The following is a 13570-nucleotide window of genomic DNA, read 5'->3' on the forward strand; positions in this document are numbered from 1 at the left end:
CACCCACACACATTACCCCCTTGACAATAATGATGAATGACCCCAGTGACTGGGTGGGGGAAACATGGCATGGAGAGATTCATGCAAAACCACCACTGACTAGATGGGATGAGAACAGAGACTAGAGCGGGTAACAGAGATAGATAGTGGGATGAGAGAAAGAGAAGGAGCAGAAGATGAGCAGAGAGAGGGATTGCAGGGTGTCTCCAACAGCAGTTCCATGAAAGGTCCCAGAAGGAGCCTATACATCACCAGCTTCCCTCTTCTTTACAAGACAACCCGTCTTGGCCACTTTTTCCAGGTCAGTAGCCAGCGCATCCTGTCAGCGTAAACAAAGGGCTCGCTTTGTGAAACCCAAAGTCAAGTTGAGGAGTAACGAGGGCACAGTCCTCCGAGGAGGCACCTCAGGCATCATCCTGCCACAGCCGCCGGCAGCAAGGATGCGACGCAGCTTGAATGTGAAACGCCAACTGCTGAGGCACAGCAGAAAAGGCGTGTGTAAAGTCACGGTGGTTCCTCTCTAATACTTTTATTTCTAATAAGAGGTATCATGGTTATGATATTGAAAAATGGCTGTATCGTTTGATTTGAAATGGAGTGACAGATTCACTTGCCACTTCCTAAAATCTTATGCTTACAGTGATCTAAGAGCCCACCTACGAAACAAGTCTTTAGGGGGTGCTGAATATTCCTATGAAGAATCTCTGGAGACAGACATCACCAGCAAGTTACTATGAAGCACTGAGAGGTACAGCTGTGAATACAAAGATATAAAAGCATACAATCACAAATCTCTGGAGACTGAAACCATGTGGAGGAAATCTAAGAGGTTTGAAACTTCAATAGAAGGAAAACTGAAAAGAGAAAAATGTTTTGAACAGCTGACTGTATATTAAAGAACTACAGCCGCAGTTGCATTGAAAATATCATTTACTTTTAGTAATGATGTGACACTTGAGATATACAGCAGATGAGAAGAGTGATATTAATTCTCAGGTTTGTGCAAACATTATAAGGCAACGAAAAAGCATGCCTGGCAGAAACACTAAAAATCCTCTTCTTTTAATCCATACAAAAATAAAAATATATGGTCAACAATTTGTGGTTTTGGAAGGACTAGATGAGAAACCATTATTCCAGTTACCCAGCACAGCACTCTCCAACATTTTGCCAATTGGTATCTTCACAATGAAGACAATTTTATATTTTGGTTTGCATAATAACACAACATACAAGTGAGCAAGATGTAGAGATGCTATTTTGGGGTTTTAAAGTGACCTAACCTAGCTGTTCCTCCAGTCTCTTCATGCTAAGCTAAATGTCTTTTGGCTCTAACCGGCCAGAAAGTGTATACACTTATCAAAATATCAAACTATACCATCAGATCCTCAAACACTGACAAGAAACTATAGGATTTGAAAACATGGGAAGCTAAGAACTAACCTTCTACAAATAAAGTTACATTTCAGTAATGAGTTTAAGGGCGTAACATGTCAAATACTCCGGTAAATCTGAAATAGACACATATTCCCTTTCCAACCCATGCACAGAGTTTGTGCACGAGTCTACTTATGGCGTTTGATGTTGGGTGGCTGCTGGTGCTTCAGTACAACTCCTGATCCCAGTGGAACAGTGTTTGATCTGGGCCTGCGCTCTCTTGTGTTGGAACAACCTGCTCAAGTTCAGAGATGTGAGCGCACCACGCCAGAGAGCAAAAGAGTTAATCAGCTCTTTGATCTGCTGTATAAAAGGTATGGTAAATATGGTAAGAAGTCAGTATTAAGGAAGAATTTGAAATGGAGTCTAGTATGAAAGGGAAAAAAAAAATCACTACTGTGTAATATCCTGAGACTTCTCCTTCTCTGTGCTGCATTAGTACAGATACCAAGTGTTGATATTTTTGTTTGTATCTTAAATGTGCAGATGAAAGACCACATACTGGTGTTCAAAAGATGTTGCTGAAAATGGGACAAATGCTTTTGAAAAACTGCTTCAGAGTCAGAAAGGCCTTGAATTTTAGGCTAACTTGTATTTAGCTTTTTCTTCATAGGAATACAACTGATATATTATTGCCTTGAAGGATGTATTTAAACGAATTGTACTTTTTAAACTAACATCAAATGACAAATGAAACTATTAAAGATAGCCCTAGCATTTTCTTCCCAGTATAGTCATGTTAACAGCTCTGTAAGGCTGAACTTAGGCAGAGTGGTGTTTTAAACTAAATGGTAATGTTAGCATGATAAAATACTCATGATTTGACAAGTATCATATTTACAGTACAGGGGATCACTTTACCATAAAGTAGTTAAGATATTCACATTTTGTGGCAGTATGAGTTTATAACCCAAATCATGATCCAGAAACATAAATAATATTACATATTTGTTGCAGGGATAGATTCCTATGATTATGAATACCTCTATATTGTTCTTATATTTTTCTGAATTAGGGACTAAGTCTAATATATTTTCAATATTCTAAATTCTAACTTCCTGGGCACCTATTCCTGAGATAAACTAATGCCACATACAGGTAGTGACTCACTCTTAGCCCCTCAGAACATGCTCGGTATTTGCACATCAGCTGAAATGTACTGGCACACTGGAGCGGCAGAGGAGGAAGTCTTTTGGGGTTTCCTCTGTTTGTCACCACCGTGTGGTGTGTACAGTTTCCCTGCCAGTGGCTCCATTCTTATGCCAACCCGCCATCATCTGCCAGATTAGAACAAGCTGGATGTGTAGGGTGGAGCAGGAAGACATAAAAACTTGGGGGGTGAGGGGGCACACAGGGTGAAAACAAGAAGTCTGAATACAGTGGGTAGAGAGAGCGAAAGAGATATGCCCTTGAGCTTGTTTCATGCTTTGTTAAACTTACAAACTCCTTTCTTTTTTACCCTCTCCAAGTCTTTCACAGCCAAGAAAGGTTCACATTAATCAGTTCATCTTGTATTACCTCCCATCCTCACACCTTCCTATTAATGACATAGTTGGTGTGGTAGTTGAATATAAGGGAAACTTAAACAACTCTGGTGGTCATCACACTAACATCATTAAACCTTTGCCTATGGTGCACAATACTGGTGGTGACCAATAACATCGTCAGGGAAGGAATCCTCCTAGTCATCAAAGTATCCATATACAAATAAGTCATCTAGCAACTCTAACAAAAACTCAGGAATGCTTTGGAAGACAGCCAAGATCAGTTACATCAACCAATAGCAGAGAGAAAAGACAAAATCCTGCCAAAATAAAAGGATTACAAGTCCTTAAAATTTTTCATATGGGCCATGTCACAAATTTGGCATTAATATTTTAAAATATCTCTCAAGAGCCAATAAATTATTACCTTTCTCCTTTCTAATTCGCACTTTTAACTTATAAAAGAGATTTAAAAAATACATAATTTTCAAGCCTAATCCAATCCCATTAAACCAACCATTGTGTTTAAAACAAGATTTTTCTTCTTTAGTGTATTACTCACAACATAATAGTCATCAGGGACCTTGCTGAGTGAGGTAACTACTCCAACTGCAGAGATGGGGTCTGCAGGCAGCTGGTTGCTAACTTCAGACATGTTAAATCTGCATTAAAAACAGAAGAGCCTTGTCATGACTAGCATCAATTTTAACAACAAAACATCAATCCACTCCATGCAACATTTGCTTATAAATAAATGATTAAAAAAAACAACAACATATCTGAATGTTGGGACATATAGTTCAATGTAGAAAAGGCTATTTTATCATTTTTAAGCCGAAAAGTCTGAATAAACATACAAAATGCACTTAGCGCTAGAAAATGGGGACTGCATTCTTTACGGTCATTACGTGGAGAACAGGCAAGGTTTTTCTTGGTTAAAGTGACCACATTATTGACTTCTTGATGAGGCTTATTAGGATCCAGAAGAAAAAGTGCCCATGTAATCCAGGATCAAATGACAAGTGAGACCAGTGACAAAACAGCATTTGGAGACCACCGAATGACTTCACCAAATCACAAATTACAGGGAGTGATCACATATTTTCAAGGAAGTCCCAATCAATTGCTATCTATTCCTGTCTAAGGGAATTTTTGCCTAATGAGTATGCAAGCCTTTTACAGGGTAAGTGGCTTTGCAAAGGTTTCCTTACGCAAATTTATTAGATTAGGTTTAAAGCATTCTTGTAATAACTGACAAAGTTCCTGCATTCAATCTTGATGTTTACAAAATCCATTGCAATTAAGCTGATCAAATTACGGGATTTACTCCAGAAACAGCTGTCTCTTTAACAAATGTTAGATAGCTGTACTTATTCAAATGAAACAGGATAGCAAATTAGCTAATAGGATGAAGGATCTTTTTGTAACATTAATTTGTTCAAAATGAGCTTGGTTTTCCAGCACAACATCAAGACTCAGAGAGCCGCCCAGGCAGACCAAAGAAAAATCCATCCAAACTTATTTCTGTCTCCCAAGGAAGACACCACTGTGTACTGCTGGGTGGACACAAACCTGAACAGTGAGTCTGTGATACTTAAGGCTCAGGGTAAATGTAGTTAAAGTTCTTTCTCAATCTCTAACCATATGGTAGTACAGGCACATCAGACTACTATATAGAACAGATAATATTGTAATATTTAAGTATTTTAACATGGTTTTTGCTATGTATCTGAGAAGGTTTAGAATAATGTTGAGTTGGTCTAGTTAATTGTTAGCAGCAGGCAGGAGCTGCGTGTGTAAATATATACAATGAATCTTAATTGCAATCATTGTTGATCAGTCTTGTCAATCAGTTCTCAGTAAAAGCTCAGTAAATAATATTTAACCACGTGTGAAGGAGACACCTGACAGTAACTAACGTTAACTAATATTCATCTAATACAACGCTTTTAGGCAACTTGGCTTAGGGTTTAACATCAACTATCGTGACCATAAAGCAGACAAATATTCAGAAGGTAGTTTGGTCTCTGTGTATATACTGTGGTTACAGCAGTGTGTGTGTACCTTTATCACAGAAACACGGTGCAAATAACGGAGACTACGACCGACGTTTCCTTCTGTTACCATGGTGACTACGTAATTGGTGTATGAAATATGCTAACCTCTAACATTAGTACTTAGCTAGTCATATATGTTTTCTGTTTGTTCGTCTTAGCATTTAATGCCGTGGTGCAGATTTCTGTAGGTGGTTACGTTATTAGTTTTCAGCATTTGTACCAAGTTTCTGTGTATGGCTGTTTTTTGTATTTTTTATTTATTTTTATTTTTCTAAAGTTGTAGGGCGTTGACCTCTCAGGGCCACCGTATAGCTGCATGCTAAGCTGTAACTAGCATATATAACGCTAACATCGTAGCTACAGTATTTTCAGTCATTTCCATTATCTCCGTTTTTATTGTGGACAAACCTTGTAGCAAACCCCCAGGGTGCACCTAAACTATTACTGTCCATTGACTTTAACAAGTTAGCTTGACTAGTTAGCATCTTGTTTCGAAAAAATTAACGTGTGACCGAGCTGCCATGTAAAGTAACAACTTTAGCTAGTCAGTGTGCTAATTACTGGAGGCTCAGAAAGTTTGAGCATTTACAGACACAAATGAAGCCAAAGAATCAGAGTCCTTGTTTATTTTACCTGCTTGAAGGACTCCTGCTGTCACCTTTAGGACTTCACCCCGCCAACCTATAGGAAGTAAATGGTTCCGGGTGACTTAGGTAGCTAATTATTAACCACACAATACTCAAATGAAGCTGACCACAGCAATTTGCCTTCCAGTTTTACAATACAAGTATATACAGCTGTTTATATTTTGTTTTTAAGTGTAAAAAGATACATCATGTGTATTCTGTTTATTTGTCAATAAAACATGTTCACACAGCTGTAACTGTCATGTACCAGTCCCTTTAGGGAGAGATTTCCATATAGCCCAGTTTAAGGTTTAGCCAGCACTCAGTAACTGTAGTCACTGCTTTTTGAAAATAATTTCATTATATATGCTGTTTGCTATCCTGGGTTGTTGATAACATAGGATGGTACTGAGTCAGTAAAGACATTTAATTCAACAAATGAGAACATCTTATGAATGCATTATGAGAAAGCAGTGTGAGCGGTAAACATGCCCATTTACTTTGTCAGAGTGAATAGTGTAGACAATGAAGGCCCCGGCCAACAATACTGTACCACACTGACTTGTGGGTGTATTTCTTTGCAATAACTTTTGAGATCCAATTTGGCTATGGTAACTAAATTAAGGTTGTGCTTTACTAAATGAGTATCATTACATGGCTATATCCACAGGTCATGCCTTCTGACAGTTGGCTATCTCTCTAATCATCACATGTCATTACTGTAATCAGATAAAAGTAAGATCAAGAGCAATGTATTAGCTTAGTTGTAACATTAGCATGCATATCTCCCAGAGTACAAAACCGGAAAGCCTCTTTGTAGACTGTCCTGATCACCAAGGGGCAACAGATGCTTTCCCATCACCAAGTTTATTATTTCTACCCCCAATCACACCAATCCAATAAATTATTTCATTGTGTACCTATTATCCTAATTTATTCAAATCAAAGACTTGTTGCTCTGTTTTGTGATAAGGTGCCATATGGCAGCAGGATGTCGTCACCAAGGCCGTAAACAGGGAGACGTATTTACTGACTCACTTGGCAGCACATGATGTGATCAGTTTTGCCTTTTTAAAATGTATAACACTTCTATAATTGGAGGGGAGATGTTCAGAAAAAAACTGCCACCTGATATGATCAGAAACTTTCACCACCTCCACACTTACTGTTGATGTTAACATCATCACCACCCACCACATGCATAATCCTGCAACACATGCTATCACATCGAGGTGTTGACAACCTACTGAAACAGGCATGCTCATTTCATGTAGAACTTGTGGCACTGCTGAAGTTGATAAGCTAAAATCTCAGGTGTCAGTAGAAAGAGAAAAAAACAACACATGCTACGACTGAGAAGAGGTACACCTGCTAAAGTAATGGTCTAATTATGGAATAGGTGATGAAACACTCGTTAAGAGTCTGGAGATATCAGCAACACATGCTAACTGTGAAAGCCATCAGCTATTACAGTGTTTTAATGTGCAGCACATCGCATGCTGAGGGCTGTGGAGTAAGATGAATGATGGCTGTGGCACATTTCTGTGGGGGAGCAGCAAGTGTAGGATGCATTGCATTACAGCTGGCATTTTGAAAAGGTTCATTAAAACTGTGATTTCTTTGTTCACGCTTTGTTTCATGTATACTTTATGACACATCTCAGTTAAAATCAACCCAATAAACATTGGCTCATCCTATCACATACAATGTATCATACACATATTTTGGGAGGTCTGAGCAATGTTGTAGTCATGAGTGGTAATCAGTAAATTACTGAAGAGTCCCTGGACCAAAATTATACCTCAGTGAATGACTTTGCACCCCCAAAAAATAAATAAATAAAAAGGTTTTCTTTCTTTTCATGTGTAAAGGTCATTCACTGTGTTTGGTAATTTGCTGACACTAGTCTGGGGACTGAAGATGGAGATTTCTGTGTTGCCACCATGAGAGTAATAATATCCCTATCTCAGCTTGGGAAATCTACTGTGCCCCAATGTCCCCGTCACCCGCATGAACCTATTATGGGCTGTGTAGAAATCTGCAGGTCTCATTTCATATATGACCCTCACTCCCTCCCCTTCTCTCTGTCTACACATAAAAAATCCCTGTGTCTCCTGAATAGCTTATAATAACAAGCTTTAAGAAGCCTACCCTAGTGCCCCCATAGGATACAGCCTTGAAAGGCTCTATAATATCATGCTTTTTTCTAATTAAAGGTCAGTTTGGTCTAGTCTCATTGTTGCCTTGGCTGAAAAATCTCCTGAAACATGGTGGCTTTACCAAATGTGATTTAATTTACCATTTATGCCATCTGTTTTCCTGGCTGAAGAGCTGAATTGCACATGCTGAAAATGTAGAAACTGTCCGAATCATTTTGTAATTCTTCACATTTATAGTTAAACACAAATTACATTTAAAAAAAGATACAGATAATATATAACCTTTCACTATCAAACAGCTGTTTTATATGTGACCTATATGAAGCACTTTTGAGAGCGTGCATGTGTCTCATGTTTAGAGGTGGTCTGTCTGGCTTAAATAATTTCTTTGGTAGTATTTTTACATACACTTATCTCTTCCAGATTACACTTGATCGCCCAACTTATCATCAAACTTACACCCAAACACTCACATGTATCCGTGCATGCAATACCCCGAACATCCCCGCCCTCCACCAATAACCCCCCTCTCCTCAAACACACACACACACACACATGCATGCACACATATACTTTTCTCCGTCTGCTGGGGAGTCTGGACTGCTCCGACTGACTGCGCCTCACTGCCCTTGTGCAGTGGTGTGCCAGTTGTGCCTTCCCCCATCGCTGTGAATGCCACCATCTGGTGTGCCACGTGGACATCATAATCTCCCCTTAATTACATTAGCAGTGCAATCAGTTACTGCATTACAAGGCCGGGCGAAGAGCTTTTAAATCTTGGAGGAAATCATAAATAATTGCACTAAGTACCCAGCGCCAGATGTGCGTGCCAACTTGGCTGGCATGAGATAAATAGTAACCTCAACAACGGTGTTCACTATCAACTCTGCAAACATTTTTTGGGCAGTATGATCCCCTTGTCCTCTGCTCTTGTCCCTGTACTCGTCCTTTCTCTTTGGAGGCTCTCAGTGTGTTAAGGCACACAGAGAGGTTGGACTCCATTGACTGTACACAGTCAGCTACCTGTTGCTGCAGTATTTTCCTATTGCAGTATGACTAATGGCATCCAGGAAACAGTCTGTAACAAGGTGTTTTCACGGCATCACCATTCGGTCCACTACTGCACCCTTCAATCATTCTCCAGTCGTATAATTAGATATTTCTCCACTATTGGGTTAGGTATTTAAGTGTGCCTGCAGTGTAACATGACGTTACACGTTATGAGCCACCATCATGTCTTTCTCCTCAGAGGGGATGTTTCTATCTGTTGCATGGTACTTTTCACTCATCTTCCTGTCATGTTCTCAGTTCCCAGGGCTACTCATACTGACACACATCTCACTGAGAGCTCCCCCTCTTATAGGATACAGATCTACTACTTAATGTCATTAAACCAGAGGTTTAGTTTTAAATAGTAACTCCTGTGAAATTATGAGTAGGAGTCATTCATTTCAGTGCTTTCCATTTTCACGTCAGACAGTATGACTTGTCATATCAGGAGAAGCACAGGTGTTATACACAACATTAACAATATGAGTGAGCCAGCATAGACAATGCTAAGGACATGATTAAACTACGTGTGATGCAGTAATTGTTAATGTTATGATTTATACTTGTGCTTTTCCGGCTATGACATGTATTTGCTGTGAAAAGGTAAACTGTGGCTTGCAGTGCAGAATTAAATGAATGACTTAAAGGTGGGGGACAACATCTTAAAGCTAATGTGCAACAAAGATGACAGGTGGCGTTTAGGCAAAGTAAGGTAAAAAACTAAAGTTGTATTTGTGATATTTATGGTACATATAAAGATATTATTTAAGGTACTATTATAAAACCTGAGGTCTAAAAGGACTGAACAAGGCTTTACAACTGTAATGCTCTTTTGTTTGGGACCCTTGCCAGGAGTCTCTATAAATTCCAATATATTTGGAACAGTGCTGCTATTATCCTAATGATAGTGTGGAAACAACAACTCCACTGGCTACTGCTCTCCTCCTTTAAAATTCTTCTCCTGACCTATTAATATATCTATGGTGAATATAGTCAATTCACTACTTTGCTGTATATGCCTGAGTTTTCAGCTTTTAAATTTGCAAGATATTTTGATCTTAACTACATGGCTCTTTTCTGCTTTTTGTTTGGCTTTAAAGTTTGTCAGGTATTTAAGTTTCCTCTTACATATACAAGAATAATGATACGTAGTACACTATACATGCAATATGTATCATGCTACAGTATTTATGCTAAAGGACTACCATAGAACATATGTTTAGATGTCCCAACAGCATGTACGTGTCAATGTAGTGTCTTGTCTTTTGTGTTTATTTCACAGAAAGTTTCAGGTGTTTTCAAGTCTTGGAAGTGCAAATCCAATCAGTGTGGGAGTATTACATGTGACAGATGGATAAAAATTGAGGCAGGGAATATGAACCATTACCTCTCCTCATGATGTGTTGTGAAATTATTTCATGGCATTAACCCAGAGTTGATCCTGCAACTCATCAGTTGTAACTCAAATGAATAAAAAAGCTGATTAAAATTTGATAAAATTGGGGAAAGGTAAAGGTTTTCGTGGGTTTTCTCCAGGTACTCTGGTTTCCTCCCACAGTCCAAAAACATGTATGTCAGGTTGATTGGTGACTCTAAATTGCCCATAGGAGTGAGTGTGAGTGTGTGAGGTTGTTTGTCTCTATGTGGCCCTGTGATGGACTGGTGACCTGTCCAGGGTGTACCCCTGCCTTTCACCCATAGAGAGCTGGGATAGGCTCCAGCAGATCCCCGTGACCCTGGTTAGGAATAAGTGGGTATAGATAATGGATGGACATGCCTTGGATTTTACTGTATGTGAACATAACTTTTAATACACTGTTAGTATTTATCTGCGTTAAATTAGTTAATGAATGTTCAGTATATATTTTTCTTTTAATTGGACTTAAGGTAAGGGATTTTCTCATTTTCACAGTGGGGTCAAATATTTAAATCAGAAAGCCTAAACCCATGCTATAGTAGGCACGTAGACCAGAGTAGAATTTTCTGAGAAAGCCAGTTTAAAAGAAACATCTACAGTACAGTCTGTTGTTTCTGGTTACACTTCCCTCACAGTGTAAATAAGATATAAATTCACAGAAAGGCACCCTGACAATCTATCTCCTAGATGGAGATATTGATATTAACATGTACAATGCCCATTTCAATTTGATCACAATCTGGCCTTCAAAGTGCAATTTAAATGAACGGATGTCTTTTCAACTAAACAATGTGAGGGTAGAAACACGGCCGAGTGAAGAAAGAGAATTACAGTTATTGACTAAATACGTCTTATCATTTATCATAATTTCTCCATCCACTTTGTCACGGCTTCAGCATTTAAGGAAGATAGATGGTACAAGATGTTGTCTTCTCTTTCATAGTTTCCCTGCTCTGGGAACTGTGTCCAATATGGACTTACTTTACCTCTTTAGAATTCAGTTGCCATGCGCTTGTCACTATGGAGCTGTACCATGCATTTCCTGCATGTTTTCCCACATGCTATGCAAAGAGACATCTGGCATTTGGACCTCTAACCTATATAATAAAGTATGCGATTCATGAGCAGCAATATATGTTAGTAATAACAAATATTTAGAGGGCAGTGTGTCAAATTACTACGCAGGTGTTTCAGGTGACTAAGCGGTTGATATATGTTATTCAGGGAGTTTTTGAAGGCACCACAATGTCAGTGTAGTGTCATTAAGAGGCAACTCTTTGAAAGGTGTGGCATTTGCTGTTCTGTGTCCCAGTGGGCTTTATGCTGAGGTGGTCGGCTTTGCAAGGGCGACCATTAATATCTGAGAAGGAATATTCCCATGGTGAGGTGACTGGTTGGAGAAGGTCCTGCTCCAGCATAGACACCTACAACATGAAAGTTCAAAAAAGTGCTGACTTCCTCCTGAGCCCAGCTAGTAGCAGCCATCTGTTCCCCTGCTAACTAATGCAAAATATCTGCTGTGAACAAATCTCTAGGAAAATGTGATCTACTGGCCAATCGTTCTTACAGGAAGGAGTTTTTTCCATGCAAAATTAATCAAATCACGTCAGATACATGCCACCCCCCAAAACAAAAACAGGAAACAAAGAGTTATTAGTTTAATAAGGTTTAGTGATGGGTCTTTAGGTATCCTTTTATTTCTTGTTCTTGATACAGTGATCTTCACATCTATTACACACACAGGACTTTGTCACTCAACTCTCTCATGTATTTGAGTGTGTTGCTTGCCATGGTGTGGTGATTTAGAGGGAACATTTTATCAGAGCTAGCCAAGCAAGCCTGATCCACTAGGGAGCTAGGCATTTTATATGGGTATAAATAATCAATGACACTGCATCTGTAATGGCCTGTAATGCAGTTTGTTAACTTGCCCGCTATACCCCACCCCCACCCAGAAAGGCGAGTTTGTTGCCCAGACAATAGAAACGGATTGCTGTGGCTAATTGACAAGGCAGGGGGATCTCTCTTTAGCTGTTTCTGTCTTTCTGTTCCTGCCTACGATTCCTCATATAGCATCCAATTAGGTATCTTTTTGTTTTCTTTCCATCATCTCACCTTTGAACATGTGTGATTATAACTATGTTCTCTCAGCAGAAGTGTACATTATATGGCCAAATGGAAAATAAAACAAACTATATACTCTATATATATATATGTATATTATGTGTGTGTGTGTGCCAGTTAAATAAGTGGCACAGGCTTTATACTGAAATTGTGTTCTCCACTATCAATCTGATTTCTCTTGTCACTTATTTTTAAGAAAGTTTCAATCACAAACTTTTATTGGTCAGTTAAAGGTAAAAACACACAAGGGGTTTAAAACATTTGCCAGAAAGTTCCACCGTAAAACGAATACACTATAATCATTTTTTAATGATTGCAGTTAGTGGTTCCAAGAAGTTAAAAAAAAACAGTAAAATTTGCAAGTCCTGCTCACGTTGAATGATTTTTAAAGGCCGACACACTAAGCCATCATAGTTGTATTCATATTTCACATCTTTCCAGAGCAGTCAAAAAAAGCACAAAATATACCCACTCTCCACCCCCTACCGTCCTGCACGTAAGCATCCACCCACAGCCGAACACGATACATATTTTGAGATTCACCCCTCCCCCCCATCTCACCCATGAGCCTCTGATTTCCATTATTATTAATATCTGCCTGTTTAATTTTCAGCTCTGTCATAATGTGTCGGCCTAAACTACAAGAGACAATCCCTTATTGATTACTTTCCCAGCAGCCCCGGCGCATGCCCCAGCTGATCACGCCTCTCATGCACAGACATCTCATGCATTTCAGATAATAAGCTGCTGCTCTGGAGTTGAAACAAATTGGATGTGCAGTCAGTCACTGTCCAAGTAAATCATGTTGCAGTCTGTCAGTGGACTAGGCTTGGATTATCATCTTACCCAAGCGAGGAAAAAAAAAGAGGAAAAAAAATGCCATGAGTACCTGCCATGATGGCAGGGTGGTATATACAAGCATGACTCCCACATTGTTGCAGAGCTGTACACTGGGAATGTTGATGACCTTACATGCTGTTATATCTCGTATATATTCATATTCACACAAACATGAAAGGTCTGGGTAAAGATCAGACTTTCTCCTATAATACGACCAAACTGTGATCAATAACGACTTAATATGACTCGGACAAAAGGATCATTTTTGACATCTATGTCATTTGCATTCTACTCCTTTTAGAACAAAAAACGCTTTGTCAAATGTCACTGAGACGGACTCTTCAAAAAATCTATTTTTGATTGATTAGAAACAAAT

General features: G+C 39.0%; 1 protein-coding gene across 2 annotated transcripts in view; it reads right to left on the reverse strand.

Moving 5' to 3' along the window:
- Positions 1-5674, reverse strand: part of mvb12bb (multivesicular body subunit 12Bb) — a 30927-nt gene extending 25253 nt beyond the window's left edge. For both annotated transcript variants that reach the window (XM_026322324.1, XM_026322323.1), the window contains exons 1-2: positions 5612-5674; positions 3484-3583 (exon numbers count right to left, since the gene is read on the reverse strand). In XM_026322324.1, coding sequence (XP_026178109.1) covers positions 3484-3576 — 93 coding nt within the window. In that variant the 5' untranslated portion in view covers positions 3577-3583; positions 5612-5674. The remainder of the gene's footprint in view (positions 1-3483; positions 3584-5611) is intronic.
- Positions 5675-13570: the final 7896 nt, after the last annotated feature.

This window comes from Mastacembelus armatus, chromosome 9, assembly GCF_900324485.2.
Source record: "Mastacembelus armatus chromosome 9, fMasArm1.2, whole genome shotgun sequence".
In the NCBI taxonomy this organism is placed as follows: Eukaryota; Metazoa; Chordata; class Actinopteri; order Synbranchiformes; family Mastacembelidae; genus Mastacembelus; species Mastacembelus armatus.